Raw genomic sequence first — 18,926 nt, forward strand, 5'->3', positions numbered from 1 at the left:
CAAGAAACCAGAGAACAATAGCCTTTAATTTTTAGCTTCCTTACTTCCTTATGTATCCAACTATTACTCAAATTAAAGGATAAAGACAAAAAAATCATCTTAAATTCCAACTTTGAACTGAAAGCACATCCTTCAGTTCTAAGTCTAGAGAGACTGTTAAATAAAAAGATTTAATGTTGTCTGAGGCTCAAACGGAGCCCCAACTGGGCCTAGACAGCTCAACTCGACAGCTAAATTTTTTTGGAGTATACCTCCCAATAAGTAGACCTCTTCCAATCAATACCAAGCAGGCAAGACGGATGATCGTTAAGGTCCTTTCAAGAGCTGAAAGAAAGCGACCATGTACCATTATTATGTCTGTTGTATCTCTATTTTATTCGTTTCGTGTGATATTATGTTGAAAATGAACGTGACAAGTTGTTAAAAATAGGTATATATTGAAACATGCTTACACTATAGCACAAATAAGTATTCTTTAGTGAACAACATCACACCCAGTGTGGATATCGATGCTATTCCACTTGTACGGATCCACTTTACATTAACACTATCGCCCTCGCCATCTCTTACAGTGGCGCATAAGATGTATTCCTCTTTCATCCTTCCACTTCTGTTGTACGACTGAAAACAAATTCACTGGACACTGGTTGTTTGTTTCGATTCGAGTTTTTTTTTTGTCAATTTAGCTGCTAGTAACGAATGCTTTCAATAAATACATCTGTACGTGATAAAGAAGGAAAATAAGTTAAGCAAATAGGAAACAACAAGGACTGCACTCGCGCGTAGCTGCCGCATCTACAGATCCTTGCCCAATCGCTCAATCTCGTCGATGATGTAGTTCATGTCCGATTTGTCCAGGGACGAGTTTTGCAGCACCAGCCGGAAAAAGTTTGGCTTGTCGTGGATCGGCTGGTACGTGATCATCATTGACCCTTCCTTCATCATGTGCTCCTTCACCTTGGGCGCCACCTTGTGCAACCGTTCGCGGAATTCGGACGAATCGCGCGGTACACTGCGCAGCCCCGGTGGCACATACCAGAAGCACACGTTCGTGCACTCGGGATTCTCGATGACCATCTCGAAGCCAGGCCGGGCCTTAATACTGTTGGTAAAATGTTCCGCATTCTCGAACACCTTGTCGATGTGCTGCTCGAACCCGGCCGTTCCCTTGGCCCGCCACATGAACCAAAACTTGAGCACATCGGCCCGTCGGCCGCACTGGATGTGCTTGTCGCCGGTATCGTACCGTGTGTCGTAGAATTTGTCCTTCTGGAACAGGTACGTGGCATTCGTTGAGTGGCACTCGGATAGGATGTTACGGTGGCGCGTGAGCAGGGTGGAGCACTGCTGTGGAGCGGCGAGCAGCTTGTGTGGGTTCCAGGTAACCGAATCGGACCTGCGAAATGAGCCGGAAATGAATTCGAATTATTGCAAATGAAAACGCGAGCCAACTGCACGGACAATTAGCGACGAAGACGCCGTCTGTCAAAGCATTACTTCTCGCATGCGTTTGAGGTTGTTTCATCTTTTTTTTTTTGGCTTTGCTATTCAACCTAGAAGCCTTAGTAGCTGCTGCTACCTCAAAATGACCGTAGTCGCGTTACGGTTCGGTCGGTTCATCTTTTTTTTTGCTCTACCGGTGCCCAATGTGCCAATGTGCCCAGCAGATCAAGGATCTTACCATTTTCACTGTAGTGCCATTGACATTGACCTTACTGTGCAGCATGGCGCGACATAGCATGGCACGGTCTAGTACAAAGAAATAGTCAACCCAACCTAGGCCTTCCGACCGTTCACTACCGGACGGCTTAGACAGAGCCTATAGCCGGTAGATCTTTTGGGCCAATGTCGTTACGCGGACGGTGGCGTGTGTGCATACACAGGCAGGCCGCCAAAACCGGCCCCCAGTAATGCGAGTCACGGTGCGAATTATTTCCAGTTCGCCGGAAAATTGACCGTTGTGCGAATCAAGCGAAACCGGCCCCTTATGGCCGTTGGCTGTTAATCACTCTCGGACAATAATTGCATGCATTTGTATCGATGGCTTTTTTTTTGTTCCACCGATAGACAAGTGGAACGGAGCGCCTTGTGGAGGACACGGGTCAGATGGTCCGGAAATGTATGTCCAGCCACTCGAGCCAAGAATGTCTCGAATGTACGGCAAGCTGAATTTAATTCACAAGACAGCATTACAAGTCATCCGATTCGATCAACAGATCGCGCCCCCCAAGTATGAAAAAGGGAAACACCTGTTCCTGAGCGATATGAAAGTATAATAATCATGAACGTTAATCGTGTGTGATCGATCATTAGCCATGCCTGGTGGCTGGATCTCGAAAAAAAAACGAAGATAAAAAAGTGTGCCGATCGAATCGATCGCGTCACATTAAAACCAATGCAAAGGTCAGCAAAGGAGCTTGAAGCTTGTGCGGCTACCGTTGGAAAGTAAAGGCCAAAGAAACTTTTATTAGCCGCCGGTTCGCGGGCGAGCATCGGACGGATATGATGCTGCCCGCACTCGAATGCATTGTTACGGCAAGCGTACAGAATTCTGTACAAGGATGAAGGAGAGAACCTTTTTGCTCGCCGCGCAAGGTTACAGGGCATGTGTTCACTTTTGAACGGTGGCGTACGAAGCATTCCAATACGCTACACATTCATTTCCGCAACACGGAAACGCGGGTTGAAATAGACAATGAACCTGCGACTGTCCATCATCATCACCGACGAACCGGTGCCTTCGAAAGTGCTGAACCTTAAGAAGTGCGAATCGTTCTATTCTGGCCAAGTTGGTAACCGGAAACCTGTTCTGGCTCTACATGTCCTACACGAAAAAGGATAATCTGGAGTGACCAAACAAGTACCACTCACCAATCACCCAAAGCTTCAAGCACCTAGCACGCTTCCGGTTCTGGTCCCTGCACATACATAGAAGCTTACCTTTCGATTCCCTTGAGCAGGGTACGATACTTCTTGGACATCAGTGCACCACCACCCCAGGCCGCATCGACGTGCATCCAGAGGTTGTGCTTAGCGCACAGGTCGGCGATCTGCTCCAGTGGATCGAATGCACCAATGACGGTAGTGCCTGCGGTCGCCGACACCATGAACGGCAACGCTCCCTCTGCTTTGGCACGTAAAATTTCACTTTCTGCAGGGAAAAACGAGAGAAAAACCCGAATAAGGGTTGGACATTATTAGGACATTGCTTGCTGGTCGTGGTTCTGGTCCCCATTGCTCTGCTCTGCGCACGTACCCAAATGTTCGATCCGAATTTTGCCAATGCTGTCCGTCTTGATGGCGTAAACATTGTCCGAACCGATACCCATAAACGAGGCCAGCTTCTTGACGGAGTAATGGGCGTCTTCCGATGTGAAGATAACCAGTCGTGGAAGAGCATGCAATCCTTTCGTCTGTAAGGAGGGAGAAAGCGAAACATTTTCGTTGTAGCATTGAAGTCTTTTGTATCCGGTAGTAATCGCATTATAATTGACAATTGGCGATGTTAAAGCACTATCTTATCAGCTTAAGATTGCTTCGTCTGGAAGGTGGCGTCTCGGTAATGCTATAACCTCTACGTCAAGTTTACAACAGTGCATTTCAGTTTCAACCGCTTTCGTAATCTGGTTCCGCTCAATCAATTGTCAATCTAATCCAGATTGCACAATGCGCTAACACCAGCTGAGGATCGGTGCGGCGCGATCAGATCATTCAAGTGCTGAAGATCATTCAAGGCCCTGTCAATTATTATCGCCACCCCGTACTCCATCCAGCCGACCAGTGACGTGCATTGCTAGAATTCCCACCATTACTGATTAATTGCCTGCCTACCCCCGGCAAGATCACAAAAGTGTGCTTCCTTGGGTTGATCATGCTGTCGATACCTGATCGTGGCGTGCGATGTGATCAATTGATCGCAATCACAACCGTGCTGACATGGAAGTAGTAGCAGTAGTAGCAGCACCGGTGATAATTAGCCTACTAATAGCGCGGTAGTCAGTATGTCTAGAAGAAAGATGTCTAGAAGGCACTCTGTACGGAGGGGGAGTTTTAAGGCCTGAGCTCTAAGGTCTTTTTCTTCCCCGGCAGGGTAATTCCGCGGGGTAGGAATTTCCAGCCTCTAGTGAATGGGAAGCTTTAGCAACGGGGCAATATTTAATAGTGCAACTGCTTTAACAATGTTTCTAGCTTTTTGCTGATTTGTTTCCAACGCTTACCATGTAGTTATGAATGATTGTGAGAGCCTAGAAGGGAGATTCCATGGGTCAGTTCAGCGAGGTGCTTTTCCAATATCTCACCCGTAATGGTTATCCTTCAACAGAACATAACAGAAACAAATCACCTTCAACAAAGTAAGTGATCATAGCGGCACCTCGATCAATCGGCCAGGCAGCATTGCCCCCCGGCCGAATATTAAACAACCCCAAAACAAAAAATTCAAAACCCGTTTCGCTCGTTTGTTTGTAAACATATGCGATTTCGATGGTACGTGATACGCGCTCTTTTTGTTGGTCATTAATTTACGAGTCGAGGAAATCGTTCGTACAACCTGCTGAAACCAGTTCGTTCAGACGGAATTGCAAATCGGTGCCTTTGTTTTTTGTTGTTGTTGCTGTTGTTGCGTACACCGCCCCCCGGAAAAGAACGGAAGCAGAGGTCATATGGTGCATCTCAACACCGCTAGCTTTTCAATGTCATACACACCGGTTAGCAAATTGGTACCCCAGTTCACTGATCGATGGAGCTGGCGCGTGTCTCCCGCAACGGACGCGCCGAAGAATCGCGCGTGGCAGGATTTCGTTCGTGACCGGTCCGTTGTCTTGGTTGGGGTTCTGTGTTTGTTCTGCCGTCCTTTTATTTTGCGCGCCCCAAGTCTGCACCGGGCACATTCACGAGCCCGCTCGATCGTCATGTTCAGGGCCAAAGTCATCATGTTGTTGTTACGGGCCAACAGCACCTTTCCGGCCCAAGAGCAACCGAGCAAACGAGCAAAGAAGAAAAAAACATGGCGGTGTGTCATGGTGATCGACGGCCGAAAGGAAGTAACACTTCCCCTTTTTAACGGTTGATTGGGCGGGCAAGCAAGTGGTCAGTCAGCGTCTTTCACGGACGTCCCCGACCGCGGCCGAGAGGAGGCTATATAATTCAATACTGAAAAACCTTATGGCCGACCGCCGACCGATCGATGGTGGAGTGTTCTGTACTGAGCCATGTTCTGCTCCTGCCTCCCGTGGGCCGTGGATATTGCTATTTGGGGATCCATGCACGGGGAGCCTTTTTACAGCTTTTATGATCGATTCCAATTGGCTTGGCACCAATTATAGTACGGCTTCGGGCGAATGCTCTGTACGATGGGGTCTATTTATAGGGCAGCGAAGGTGTCCGTGAAGGATGGTTCTACGTTCCGATCCCTGCACATCGTTCAGTTCCTGTAGTGGATCGCATCGGATTTCCCGCATGTGTGGAACAACCACAAAAATACCCCTTTCACTTTAGCTACGGAGCAGGCTCGTAAAGTGGTCGTAAAGCGGGAATTATTTTTAAAGCATCAGCATGGTCAATTTAGTCGCGAATCAGACAGGTGGTGGCAAAAAATAGATACCCCGTGCCAATGTTGTCTACGCTGTGCAGGGATGATGCCACTCTCCGTGCAGAATCGTCACCGGGAGACATATGGTGACGCTGCCGGTAGCGTTCGATTGGAATATTCTGGGGCACATGTGCTTTCCCTTACAAGCTGTTTTCGTACTTGTGGACACGTGCGAATTTAAAAAAAAACTTTTGCTATTTACCAATAAACGTTAAGTTCTTGTGAACCAATTGGTGCAATAATTGGAGTGATTTAATTACGCCCTTCCCCTCACATATAACTCCACGGAAGGTAAAATGGTTTCTATTTGCTGTAAATTTTCCCATAGACTCACTCAAACACCCAGCACACTCCTTTCTAATGACACCTACCTTAATGTCAGGCATGAACTTGTGGCGAGCGCAGCTAATTGCGTACCCGTTGGCCATCGAACCGCCGGGCGCGAATATTCCGTCACCTTCTCCGTTGGGGTAGCCCACGATCGAACGCATCTCGCGCAGCACAACCTCCTCCATCAGCACAAACACGGGCGACACCTCGAACGTGTACACGCTTGGGTTGAGTGCATCGGTCAGCACCTGACCCGCGAATCCGTACGGATCGACGGACGAGAACAGCTGATTCATGAAGTAAGGATGGCCCGTCTTAACCGAATGCCGAATGGTGGCCCTCGTCAGCTCCAGCAACTTTTCGTGCGTATCCGGTTCGTCCTTGATCGCCAGATCGAGCGTACGCTTTAGCTCCTCCGGATCGACCCAGTTCAGCACTTTGTTCGAACGATCCGTAGCATTGAAGACGGCCGAATTGAGCACCTCCGTTAAGAACTCCGTCAGGAATTGCTGGTGCTGCTCACGGTTCGGCAGACTCGCGTACCGCTTCTCCGCTACCGCCGGTTTGCCATCGTCCCCGTGCTGCGACAGCTTGCCGCGCGCCTCTGTCGACTTCTTGGGCAGGGACGACACACTCGTAACGCGATCGGCACCGTTCACGAACAGCTGCTGCACATCTTCATCCTCCGAGACACCGGCACTGTCCGAGCCGCTGGCATAGGTGGCCGCATTATCCTCGATCACCTCCAACCCGACACTACACACACCGTTGGCAGGCATTCTGCGTGATGTTCCTGATTTTCCTGATCGTGAGATAACGAAACACTGAAGAATCAACGAATCCACCTGGCTGCTGCTGGCACACACTATTCACGAGGGGGAAGGGGCACACGGGAGATTCGGGCTCCAAAAATCACGCCAAACAGTGGTCACCTCGTGGCGATGCAGTGCTTCCTTGCTCTAGAGCTTACGGGGGAAGGCACGAAGCACTTATAGTACCGGGGTAGACCTGCACGCACTGTTTGCTGCGCAACGTTTGAAGCGAGATCAGGCTCACACTAAATTCCTTTGGCCCGTGCCACGCGCTCTTATATATGAACCAGCACACTATAGTGCAATGGCGGCGGACAGCGCACGGCCGGTTCCCCCGGGCGGATCGCCAGCCGAATGCATCGTCCGGCACCGAGAGTCCAACACGATTCGCTCCTCTCTGTATGCGCTCGATGATCGCGCTTCCATTCAAGATCAGCTCCGGCGATCGCGTTCGATTCGGTCGGTTCGCTCGTAGAATGTTCGCAAGAACGAGCGCGCGTGCTCTCGGTCTTTGTGCCTGGCACGCGCCCTACCGTGCTACCGGAACGCGTGTCGCTGTCAGTAGTTTGACGCGGTACAGCACGCCGTACCCGTGTTCACAATTCGGCGAGGTTGCCTGTGCTGACCTGCCAGAGTGCGGAAGAGGGGTGTAATTAAATGGGGAGCGCAAAAAATGAATGAATCAATCAAATATGCGTGCGGCGGTAGCAGAACAATCGATTGATAAAAACGGCCGCTAGTTTGAGGCTAAGATGTGGAGCAAAAAGTTGGTAGAGCCAAAGTCCCGGAGAATCGATTAGAACTAGTGGCAACCATACAATGTTAGCTGTAATGGTAATTACCACCATTTTCAGGGCGGTGTTTAGGTATACAAAACTAAACACTTTAAAGCTTTTCATTGTTATCTGACGTAAAATGGAAACGTTGTTGCATGTGTTGATTATGCAAGCTTTAAATTGTTCCGCTGCTTAGAATTATTGGACCAATTAGAGAGATTTTTTTTGTTTTCAAATCATGCCACCGCGCATCCATCCTCCGGCTGGCATATTATTTGGACACGTCCTTGACAAGACTATTTCCTCGATATGGAAACCGCGCGCGCTTGAGGAGTCGCGTGTGCAAAAAATTATGCTAAATGGCCGCCCTGGCCTGGTATGCACGGTTGGAGCAGAGCGGTTTATCGCTCGCTCAATACTAACCATATTGTTAACAGGTTAAGCGGAACAACAATAAAAAAGCATCATTTACGCATACTAATGCCGTTTTGCACTGCCTTGAACTTTAACACGCCCCCCACCCATTAATTGGGGGAGGTGGCTCTATGCGTGTGTGAATCGGGGGAAAAACATTATTTCCTCTTTATGGCTCAGGTACACTTTTACCTTTGATAGTGATAAAAATGGTTGAAAATTTGATTTTAGGTTTGCCCTACTGCCCCCAGAAGGTTGCGTAAGCCAGAGATCATTCAATGTACCGTCGCAAACTGTCTGTGCAACAGTGTTCACAATTGGTGCATCCTTATTTATATTGCGAATTTGCGAATTTGCGTGGCGATTAACTAATTTGCTGTGCGGAAGATTTGGTTGGCAGAAAAACAATCTGCTTTAAGCAACATTTAATCATTAAATTTAGCTATGATTGCCCGGAAACGATTAAGAGGAATGGAAATTAAAATTCATTATTCCACGATTAAGGAGCATGTGAAACGCGCACGTGAAAGGTTTTGGCAAACGGGGGTGACATGGTATCATGTGTTTATGAGGCACAACAAATCTAGAATGATCGGATGTGCTTGGCTGCCTGTGCCAATGAACTGCGATGTTTTGAAAATATTGAGTTTAATATTTTTTTTTATTCGTAATGCTTAAAGCTAAATTAAAAATAATATTACAATTCACGATGGGTTGGAGACATTTCCTTCTCCAAACCGTGAAAGGGCACCTTATCCCGGGTGAGCTCGGTTGATTGAGTTTGAATTTAATACTAAAAAAAAATAAAACATTTTGGGATACCATCAATCGTTGTGTTTTTGATTTCCTAAACAATACAATTGAAAGATTTACCCCACAGCGAGTACCCCAGAACAAGAACCTCAGTAACTAGTACACGAAGAGGCCCGAGCAACTTCACTGATACCGGATCGTGCCGTGTACCCTACCACTGGCCCTACGCTCTGTCCACACCTTTTTTCGACATCTATTCAAAATTTCCATTTTTCTTCTTTATTCGCTATTACTACTTGTATCGCAAAGCATAAAGGCGCATTAACGATGCATTATTACATTATTTCCTGCGGTAAAAGACTCGAGAAGGCCCCCCTAGAATCTTTTGTGTGCAGCACTGTGGCCTGTCATTTTTGTTGTACAGTGGGATTTCTGTATGGTCAAAACCCATTTGATGTAAACATTGTGCATTGTTCCTTAATACTGTTAATAGACAGCGAGTAGAACTTGATACAATACATTTTAACAAGTGGTTTGAGATTATATTATCCTTATGTTTCCTCCTTTGCTGAATATCAATGCCAGGTAACAAGTATTCATCGAATTACTGTTCTGTTACCGTCCGAGAACGCCGTGCATGTTTTAGGCCCGATTGTTCACCCCTAGTGCGACTGAAAACTAGTACGAAGCCCGCGTAACCCAAAATGAATGGTAGGGTTAGCGGAGAGGGGATTTTAATCAAATAATAACAATATTTTATTCGATTTTCTTCAACCAATTTTGACCACACTGAAAGCACACTGAAAGCTCACTGTGAAGCTCTCGCAACGTGTACTGCGGATTGCATACCTTTAGGCGTAAATCCTACAGCGCCTAACACATTTTGTCAGGGGGGGGCCTTCTCGAGTCTTTTACCTTTCCTGCTATTATTCAAGAAAAAAAGAAGTAGAATATGTTGTCCTTATCTGGGAAATGTTGTATGTTACATTTAAAGTAAGTAATTTTTTACAATTTGCTAAATATTCTCGCTTTTATTATTCTGTATCATATCATGACAGTACAAAAATTATTCCAAATGTTAAAGAATTCGTAAAGCCCACATTACATTCTGTTATTTATCAATATTACATGTAAACGGTACAATAATAGCTGTAACGGTCACTTATCTGACTTTTTTGAATTTGGATAGGATCAAAACATGACGTTCCCCTGTTCCGCTCCAGTAGCGGAGTAATAGTTCCGTCCCGTTTCGGACCATCACTACAAATGTTATTTTCGTAGAAAGGTGATGTGAGTGGTAACAGCTTAAGAAAACTGTTTTATTTCAGTGATATATAGGAGTGAAAACCATCAAAAACGTGTCACAAAAGAAAGATAAAGCTTCAGCCGTTCTAGTTAAGGTAATTGATAGCACTGTAATGTAAAAACCACGTTGAAAAATCGTCATATTGTACAGAGCCATAAACGTTCCCACAGTCGCCATCTTGGATTTTCACTTTTCGCATAAATCTGTACCCCATATTTAGGCAAGCGTACTAGAGCGTTCTTTTGGAAGGTTTTCGAATCATCCTCCTGGCAAACCGGATTAACTCAGGTGGCAACGTGTCGTGTAGCATCGCCGTGCCCGTGCGATGCATGTAGGTGAAACAGCCGTAAGTAGGATTATGAACTCGCAAGATCAATCATTGAGTCAGCAAGCTGCTTGGATGGCAGCTGCTCAAGCAGTCCAGCAGCAGCAGTCCGCTGCAGCTGGGGGATACCCGGGACAGTACGGGATGAATCAGCAACAGCAGCAGCAATATGCACAGTTTTACGCACTGTACCAGCAGCTGCAGTACAACAACTCCGGCGGAGGCCCCATGCAGGGCGCTATGGGATCGGGAGCTTTCGGCGCAGCAAACAGTAACAAGAGCGGTAACAATGTCGGTGGCAACATGAACAATTCTTCGTCCGGATTTGCTTCTGGTCCGATGTCCGATAACAGCAACGCGAGTGGTTTGGGAAATCCTGGCATTGGCATGACGGGCAACAACTTTTTCAGCTCTCCTCAGCAACCAAATCAGCCGCAACAGCAACAATCCGGTAACGATGCGATGGGTTTTAACAAGCAGGCACCGAGTCAGTTTGGGCCGATTCGGTTTAACATAAATAAGCATCCGCAACGGGTGAGCCCGATCGTTGCCAGTAATCCGCTCGCACAGGCCAGCCAAATACACGCGCAACAGCAACAGCAGCACATGCAGCAGCAGCAGCATCAGCAGATGATGGCTGCTTTTCAAAATCAGGCCGGTGGTGCAGGCGGCAAGAAAAAGCGCAAGAAAAACAAAAACAACGGTATGAACAACAGCAACCAGCACGGAAATGGAAATGGTGGTAATATTTTTATGAATGGTGGTGTTGTTGGTTCAACAACGACCAACATTCCCCCGTTAATGCCAGCCGGTTCGCTACCGGTTTCGCCCGGCAACGCAGCGGCCAACTTTCCTACGCCTCCGCCCGATCTAAGCAAACCACCTCCGCCGCTACCCTCTGTGCCATCGCAGATGCCCGGTGGAATCAGCCTGTTGCCGCAACCACAGGCCCCAACGCCACCGGTTGTGGGTAGCGCCAAAAAGCCCGATCCATTTCACAATCCAACCGATGATTGGCCGCAAAGCTTGAACAATTTCGTGGCGAGATGTTACGCGAAATGCAAGACAGATTTTGATAAGGATCAGATCGATATCTGCCTAAAGGGCCGCATTACGGCCGCCGCTAACAAGGGTGAATTGTGGACGAAAGACTGGGATAACGAGCCAGTGCCGAGTGTGCACAGCGAGCGCAACCAGCAGGTACTGTTGCCGAACATGAACTCCAGCGTGCTGGGTATGGCTTCCAACAAGAGTGGCAAGGGAATTGGCAGTATCACTCCATACCAGAGTCCGCTCGGGAATGTTAAGGGCGGTGGTGGCGGCCAACAGCTGCAGCCACCCTTCGGTGGCAAGAAGCAATCGCCGAACGCTGGTCTTTCTCCATCGATCGGTAACAGACTAGGCGTGAAATCGGGCAACTCTTCTTCCGCTGGCAGAAAAATGCGTCCGTCGCGTTCGCGGTCTCGTTCGCCCAGTCGGTACAGTAGCAGTGGCAGTCGTAATCGTCGCAGCCGTTCGTCTAGTGACGATTCACGTTCGCCGCGCCGTAAAAATCGTCGATCGTCGAGCAGTAGCGATAACGACAGCCGTGGCGGTGCCTACTCAAACAAATCTGCTGCCGGCAAGGGTAACAACAAGCAGCAACAGAAGCACAAAAATCAGAAAAATCAGCTAAACAACAAGCAAAATCAACGTAACAACAATAAGTCGCATGGTGGATTCTACTCCGAGCACGGCCAGATCGGTGGTGCGGTGGAGGGTGATTTAGAGCAGCTGAAAAAGCGTGCTGCTCGGTTCAACAGCCAGGGCGGCAAAAAGGTTCCACCGGTTGTTGCGTCGAACATTGTGTCACCGTTCGGTGGCGGTGGTGGTAAGAAGGATCGTCGGCAGACAATGCCAACGGCTTCTCGCATTTTCATGGACGACGCATCGGGCGACCGGTACAACAACGAGGACGATGAGGTAGATCTGTTCGATCTACATATCGTCGGTACGTGTCGCGATTTGGAAAAGAGCTTTTTGCGCTTAACGAAAGCACCGGCCCCGTCCGAGGTGCGCCCGGTGGAGGTGTTGCGCCATTCGCTGCAGAACGTCAAGAAGAGATGGGTCGAAAAACAGGACTATTTCTATGCCTGTGATCAGTTAAAATCCATCAGACAGGATTTGACGGTAAGTTGAGAGATCGCTTCGGGTTGTTTATACAGACTTGTTGATTCACGTCCGGTCTTTCGTACTCATCCACACAGGTACAAGGTATTCGGGATGCATTCACCGTGCAGGTATACGAAACACATGCCCGTATTGCGATGGAAAAGGGTGACCACGAAGAGTTCAACCAGTGCCAGACGCAACTGAAAATGCTGTACACTGATGTGGGTGGAGAAAATGCGCTCGAGTTTACCGCGTACCGAATCCTGTACTATATCTTCACCAAAAACACGCTGGGTGAGTGCAACCGCGTCGTGAAATGTTTCGGCGCCCGGAATACGTTAAGTTACTAATGCTTTTTCTTGTACCATCCATCCCATGCAGATTTGACCACCATTCTCAAGTCTTTGACGGCAGTGGATAAGGAGAGTGACATTGTAGGGTTTGCGCTCCGGCTTCGATCTGCCTGGGCATTGAGTAATTATAGCACTTTCTTCAAGCTCTATCGCGAAGCGCCATTGATGGCAGGTTATTTGATCGATTGGTTCATCGAGCGCGAACGCAAACTAGCACTCAAGTCCATTATCAAAGCGTACGTATGCAAAACACATGCGGGGTGGGATTATTGGTGGGCGTGGGTTGTTGGGAACAGGGAAGCAGGTTTTACAGGTGGTGCGGGCAGAGTTTACGACGGGTACAATTTATTTAGCCTTTGGTGGACGATCTTTCGGGACATCGCCGTGTATGCTTTTAGACTGTTGGTTGTGTTCGTGATTGTCCTGCAGAAGCGCTCTCCTTTCGAGCGTCACAGCATCCAGTGCCATCGTCGCCATCACATTTCTCGTTTTAGCATCATTTTTTCTTACTCTCTCTCACACACTCATTCAAAAGTTTTTAGCCGAATAATCCATTTAACGATTTCGATTGTGTTTAGTTACCGTCCCAATATACCGGTGGAAATGGTCAGCCAAACGCTGGCATTCGACAGCGAGGAGAAGTGTGGCGAGTGGTTAGAGTCGTTAGAAATTATCATGGCTACCGTACCAGTGCCCGCGACCAAACCGACGTCGGCGGACGGATCTGCGGAATCGAGTGCTGCTGCTACTGCTGCTGCTGGTGCTGCTGATGCGGAATGGAAAAGTGTAACAAGTGCTATGAGAAAAGTGATCGACTGCAAGCTATGCATGAACGTGCTGGCCAATTTCTAAGCTCTTTCACTATGCAAGCGGAACCAAAACATGCCTAGCGGAGATGTAGCTATGGTTGCTAAGCAACGGCCGCCTTCGGCACCATGTTGGATCGTCGTATTGCTTTGCACGAGATGTACGAGAAAATCTGTGGCTCAAGGCATGATTGCCTAGCTGCTGCTGGCCTCTTCCCCTCTGTCGTCTGTCTTCCTTCGGTGGCTCTCGCTTTGTTGGCGTCGTGTTCTATCCCTGCAAAGCGCTGCAGATCGCAGAAAGCAGAACAAAACAGAAAAGGGAGAAGAAGAAAAATTCGTTTTAGAATTTTTCTCTTTTCGATAATGCACCACCCAAATGCACATCTCTAACATGTGTTGAAAGGAAGGAAGAACATTGTTGTCGAGAATCCGTCGATCTGATTGCTCCCAAAAGCATTGTCCCCAATCTGCTTTGATTTGGACTTTTGTTCAGTGCATAATATGTGTGTAGTACAACAACAGTGCTGCGGGGGCTCGAAGTGTGAATGAACAACAATATGAAACAGTTAGTGATTGCCGTGAGAACCCGTGAATGAATGGAGCAGAAGAAGGAGTGATGCTTCGAGTGGAAAGTGATTTGCCCGTCATCGGTAGATTATGTGGTGCCTTCAATGCTACGATCATTTTCAAGCATAATAGCATTTGCAGATCTTCAGGCAACATCTCCGAGTGTCCAGTCGATTCGTTCGAACACTCCACCGGAGTGGAAAGAAGCTCAAAATCCACTATAATATGAACCGGACGAGAGCTAACCATCCGAAGCATATGGCCATCTAAATTTCACCAGCATTACATTCCGCCTAAAGCTGTCCACTCTAACGTACCTGTTCAGTTGCGCCTTGGTAAGCTGGCCGATGGGAAAATGCGCCCCGTGAGTTAAAAAGTGTGTCTTCTTAGTGAATAGTGTTTTAATCCCGAGTACGACCGTGTGCGTAAAGAAGGAACTTTTATTGTTTAATTATCTTCCGTTCGAGTTTTGAATGCCACCGTGCTGGATCTGTATAAAGCACGGAAAACAGATACACGGTGCGGTATAAGGGCGTGGATGTGCATAAGCCATGACGAAGTATGGGCTCTTTGTTGAAGCCTGCTGGAACAAGGAACTGCAAACAAAAAGTGGTGACCAACATATCGGAAACACAATTTTCGCTCGTGCGTAATCGTGCAAGAAACAAGGACCTGCAGCAGATACGTATGTGCTTGCCGCGTACTGCGAAACGAAATCACTGCCGCGTACCGAGCGCCGCAAAGCCAGGCAATATTTACAGGTTATATAGCCAATCTGCTAGTCGAAGATTTCAAAGACCCACCACCTCACCCCAATAGGAATGATCGCCAAAATAGCACATCCGAAGATCGGTACAAAAAATTGGAAACCCATTGTGTGAGGCCGAACGGAACAACATACCGGTGGGGGCGCCTGTATGTTGTCTATCCAATTGCTGGGGGAAAATGTCCTATATCCCAACAATCCATCCTGGGTGTATTCCTTGTAACCCTTATTTGTTACTCCTGTCCGGCAACTCTCGAACACATCCCGTCTGTCTCGGCATTGGTCGAGCATATCCTTTCCCAAGATTCATCCCTTCCACACAAGACGAGACGAGTTGACGTTTATGACCGTGCACTATCAGTTGAACGAAACCATCGTTGTACATCACAGGATCATCGCAGGAGCAAGAACGTAGCGAAGAAAAGAGCATACTTGCAAGTTATCGGCATTATCATCGATCGGCGGTAACATTGGCGTCGAAGAAGCACAACCACCACCACCACCACCACCAGCATCGACTCATCCTTCTACCTGTATGTTTCGTAGCAATACTGTTAGACTGTTTTATATTGCCTCCTCTAACTGCGTGCGAACCCCAGGTCTCAACTAATGGTGGCCGTGTTCGTGTTGTTGCTTTGTTGATACGTATGTGTATATATGTATACTATTTAATCTAAAGCTTACTGCTAGATAATATATTTCGCTCCTATGTAAAATGTAAGTTTGCAACCGTGCATTGCGTTGCATTCGGTAGCACCTTGCGGAGGGCAATACGAGATCGAGTTTTATCCCCCGTTTCGTTTCTCAAGATGCCGTTTTTGTTGGTGGACGTGATCCATTCCACCTCATCCAGCTGTACTTGTAAGAATTTAATTAAATAAAAATTTTGGTTCAAATAATTCCTTTCTCTTTTTACGCATATTAGGAGGAGGCGGGTTCCATGATATCACAATAGGTTTGATTGTTTGGTCAGTCCACCAGCACCCTCGTTGTGTAGAGTAATGATACATTCTCTGCGCTGCGAAATTATTACAATATCACCATCCACCATTGTAAAACGTGAACGTCGGCTAGGATTTAGATAGAGCGTAAGTTTGCATGCCATTTTTTGCCAACTATTTGTCTGTAGAACCTTAATTCTTTTGGACGACACGGGCATTTATCATGTTTATCCTGTAACGATCATTAGTTTAAGGATACAAAAGAGTCCTTCTTGCTGGAAAATAATTATACGAGCAGTATGCAAGCTGCATGAAGCGGTTGTTTATAAGCGACTCACTTATATTACTGAGAGACTCTTAATAAGCGGCGGAAGAACAGGTAGGACATAACGGCGAAGGGTTCGTAAATTATCCGTAACTATCCGAATTTCCAAGGCAGCAAATTTCACCTACCTACCGTGTAATAGGCAAGGGCGCAGAGAAAAGCATAAAGTAAGGGTGTGTGTGTGTTGAGAAGTGAGAGCTTGTTTACAAATCGTAGACGCAGTCTGTCAAATGTGGTTGCAGCAACATTGGTTTTGGTGGTCGAAAAGTGCAGCAGAGCAAAGCAAATCGCGTGCGACAATCGCGGCTTCTAAATCAATCCCGGACTGCGTTTCATCGCGCTATTGTGCTAAGAACATCTGTCCGGCCCGATAGGAAGGTTTGGTGGTAATAGATAAAAGAAATTTCATTCACAATGTCACCAGTTGGTAAAGGACTTACGACGCACCAGCAGAACGCTGCTGCTGCTGCTGATCTGTGGTAATGAGGGAAAAAGAAATAACTTCGAGCTGAAAGCTGTCAAAGTTGTTGGAGAACTGAATTTGGTAAACCCAAACTTCTGGTGCAAGACTTAGTAGGGTTCTATCGCTACTGTGCAGTGAATTGTTTGTTGTTTGGAGACAGCAATTTTTGTGTGCAACAGTAATAGTGCGACCCTCTTCTGACGGGGTAATAGAGCGGTAGATCGATGGAGCCCAACAATCGGCCGATCGCTGGCGAAGCGTACGAACGCAGCAACACCACCATCTCGACCAACACATTCCAGATCTGGGAAACGACCGTGCGGTTGGCGCAGATTCAAACGCTCATCGATAAGCTTTGTCTCGCGACCTGTCCGGACGAGGCGATGATATGCTTCCTGCAGGAAACGGACGGCCAGTCGATGCTGGACATAATATCCGACGATGAAGGTTTGTTGTTGTTGTTGATCCTTGCTCGGGCCAGTCTCTGGTGCATAAACGTTATTAACATGCTATCGTTTCCCACACACGCGCGAACACGCAGAGGAGGACGATACGGAACCACAGCTTCGCGGCAAGAGCTATCTCAAGCGCATGATACAGGATATGTACACGCGGCCCCAGATGATCGGCACGGTCAAGATGATCCTGTACCACTGTCTGACGACGATGGCCGAAAAGCTAACGCAGGACATTAAGTTCCGGTCGGAAAATGCGGAATTCTTTGACGATCTGGAGCTGGTGCTCAGCCGCATGACTGACGAGGCGGCCGAAACTACCAAGCGCGAAATCATGCAATACTTGTCGATTGCCAAGAAGCGGCTAGCCAAACGGAAGCGGGTGCGGGATCAGCAGCAACACCAGGAACAACGGCAGCAACATCAAGAACAGCAGCAGCAGCAGCAGCAGCAAGAACCTTCACCATCGTCTTCTTCCTCCTCCTCCTCCGCTTCCCCCTCGTCCTCTTCGTCGTCCACCTCACCGACACCTGAAGCCTGTATAGTGTCCCCACCTTACGGGTCCTAGGGAACCAAGGCTCAGTAGGCGGGGATAGCTGGCAGCAGCAGAGAGAAAAAAAACGGGGGAAATGGGACACAATCCGTTTGTGCTTTCCTTGCTCTGATGCACGACATTGCAGCGTGGAGCCACCGGATGTACTAGTTTAATTTTTATTTATATTTGTGCAACCGTTTTGAATGATCAGGGGGACGTGCACCGCTGCCAATCTTGCTCGTGGTTCGTGGAGTGTGTCCTCCAAATTGTGGAAGTTAATAAAATTATTATTTCGTTTACATGAATAAAATCATATGTAGGTGCATTTTAAGAATAACAGTGCGTCCACCACGCGATCCTTTTAAAACTCTCTCTTCCGAAGAAGCTTTTTGCTGGATGTTGGCTAGGTGGTACGACGGGGTACTAACAATCCCGATCATGTGAATAATCCGTTCAAAAGTTTTGCGAAAATCTTTTTATTATTGGGAGGATGTATGGAAGCATTAGCATCGTTTCGCAAGCGTATGACCGTGCTGGGTCTGTCATTCTCCCCCCAAAACAATGCGTACAATAATATCCTACAGTCTATTTCCAACGGCTGGAAGGCCATTCATATTTTCTGTGAAGAATGGAAATTAAAATTGTGAACGCTGTCTCACCGTAAGGTGCATCCGTATTGTGCATCGGCAGGAGAAAAACATGCATTTGCATCTCTTATGACAAAACATCAAATCTGTCAATACGATTAGGATGCACTGTTTGGTAGTGCGGGTGGCTGCAAGTTCCTCTACAATTAATCTTTGTTGCATTATCACCATGATAACTACCTGACCACGGAAAGACTTCGAAACGTTCGTAGATTTGTAATAACCACAGCACAGCGCTCACATTTCGTTTGGCGCTCTACGTGCAGTCGGCTATCTATGTGCAAGTTCGGTCACCGATATGGCAATAGGACGAGATACGAATCAAGTGTTCCAAGTGAAAATGATTTTTTACAAGCACCAAAGAGGCATAAGTTTTGGCCAGCTGATCCAACACATTTTTTAAAAGAGAGTGGACGGTAAAAGATGTGCAATAATTCCGTTTCTTTCTCAAACTGCTCCCGATACGCGGTGTGACAGCGATCCCATACATTTAGCGGTGCTCACTGACAGCTTCAAATTTCTATAGTGCGAAGTTCATTTCAATTGCCGCTTAGAACGTGAGGTTGAATGGGAACTCACTATGATGAGATGCTGGTGAACGTGAGTTAAAT

The 18,926-nt window shown here is 47.4% G+C and overlaps 3 protein-coding genes across 4 annotated transcripts; 2 read left to right on the plus strand and 1 right to left on the minus strand.

Moving 5' to 3' along the window:
* Window positions 1-417: 417 nt before the first annotated feature.
* On the minus strand, window positions 418-7,115 carry LOC118513504 (cysteine sulfinic acid decarboxylase). Its single transcript, XM_036059353.1, has 4 exons — window positions 5,962-7,115; window positions 3,257-3,413; window positions 2,941-3,151; window positions 418-1,396 (listed from the first exon to the last, which is right to left on the minus strand). Exons 1-4 carry the CDS (start codon window positions 6,697-6,699, stop codon window positions 796-798), a joined length of 1,707 nt encoding a protein of 568 aa, XP_035915246.1. The 5' UTR covers window positions 6,700-7,115; the 3' UTR covers window positions 418-795.
* Window positions 7,116-9,918: 2,803 nt separating this feature from the next.
* LOC118513506 (leukocyte receptor cluster member 8) lies at window positions 9,919-15,848 on the plus strand. 2 transcript variants are annotated; one of them, XM_036059356.1, is made up of 5 exons: window positions 9,919-10,075; window positions 10,202-12,475; window positions 12,553-12,751; window positions 12,839-13,046; window positions 13,389-15,848. In XM_036059356.1, exons 2-5 carry the CDS (start codon window positions 10,307-10,309, stop codon window positions 13,660-13,662), a joined length of 2,850 nt encoding a protein of 949 aa, XP_035915249.1. In that variant the 5' UTR covers window positions 9,919-10,075; window positions 10,202-10,306; the 3' UTR covers window positions 13,663-15,848. The 2 variants fall into 2 exon arrangements, with proteins under 2 accessions (XP_035915249.1, XP_035915248.1); XM_036059355.1 differs by having other exon boundaries at window positions 12,839-15,848.
* Window positions 15,849-15,932: 84 nt separating this feature from the next.
* Window positions 15,933-18,005, plus strand: LOC118513510 (transcriptional repressor OPI1-like). The gene is made up of 2 exons (XM_036059363.1): window positions 15,933-17,125; window positions 17,220-18,005. Exons 1-2 carry the CDS (start codon window positions 16,903-16,905, stop codon window positions 17,699-17,701), a joined length of 705 nt encoding a protein of 234 aa, XP_035915256.1. The 5' UTR covers window positions 15,933-16,902; the 3' UTR covers window positions 17,702-18,005.
* Window positions 18,006-18,926: the final 921 nt, after the last annotated feature.

Source organism: Anopheles stephensi, chromosome 3, assembly GCF_013141755.1.
Source record: "Anopheles stephensi strain Indian chromosome 3, UCI_ANSTEP_V1.0, whole genome shotgun sequence".
In the NCBI taxonomy this organism is placed as follows: domain Eukaryota; kingdom Metazoa; phylum Arthropoda; class Insecta; order Diptera; family Culicidae; genus Anopheles; species Anopheles stephensi.

Coding starts and splice junctions, on each gene's coding strand:
- LOC118513506 (XM_036059355.1), top strand. CDS start 10,307: ATGCATGTAGGTGAAACAGCCGTAAGTAGGATTATGAACTCGCAAGAT. Junction 12,476..12,552: donor CCATCAGACAGGATTTGACG/GTAAGTTGAGAG, acceptor TCATCCACACAG/GTACAAGGTATTCGGGATGC. Junction 12,752..12,838: donor CTTCACCAAAAACACGCTGG/GTGAGTGCAACC, acceptor CATCCCATGCAG/ATTTGACCACCATTCTCAAG.
- LOC118513510 (XM_036059363.1), top strand. CDS start 16,903: ATGGAGCCCAACAATCGGCCGATCGCTGGCGAAGCGTACGAACGCAGC. Junction 17,126..17,219: donor CATAATATCCGACGATGAAG/GTTTGTTGTTGT, acceptor GCGAACACGCAG/AGGAGGACGATACGGAACCA.
- LOC118513504 (XM_036059353.1), bottom strand. CDS start 6,699: ATGCCTGCCAACGGTGTGTGTAGTGTCGGGTTGGAGGTGATCGAGGAT. Junction 3,152..3,256: donor AATTCGGATCGAACATTTGG/GTACGTGCGCAG, acceptor TTTTCCCTGCAG/AAAGTGAAATTTTACGTGCC. Junction 1,397..2,940: donor CTGCTCAAGGGAATCGAAAG/GTAAGCTTCTAT, acceptor CTCATTTCGCAG/GTCCGATTCGGTTACCTGGA.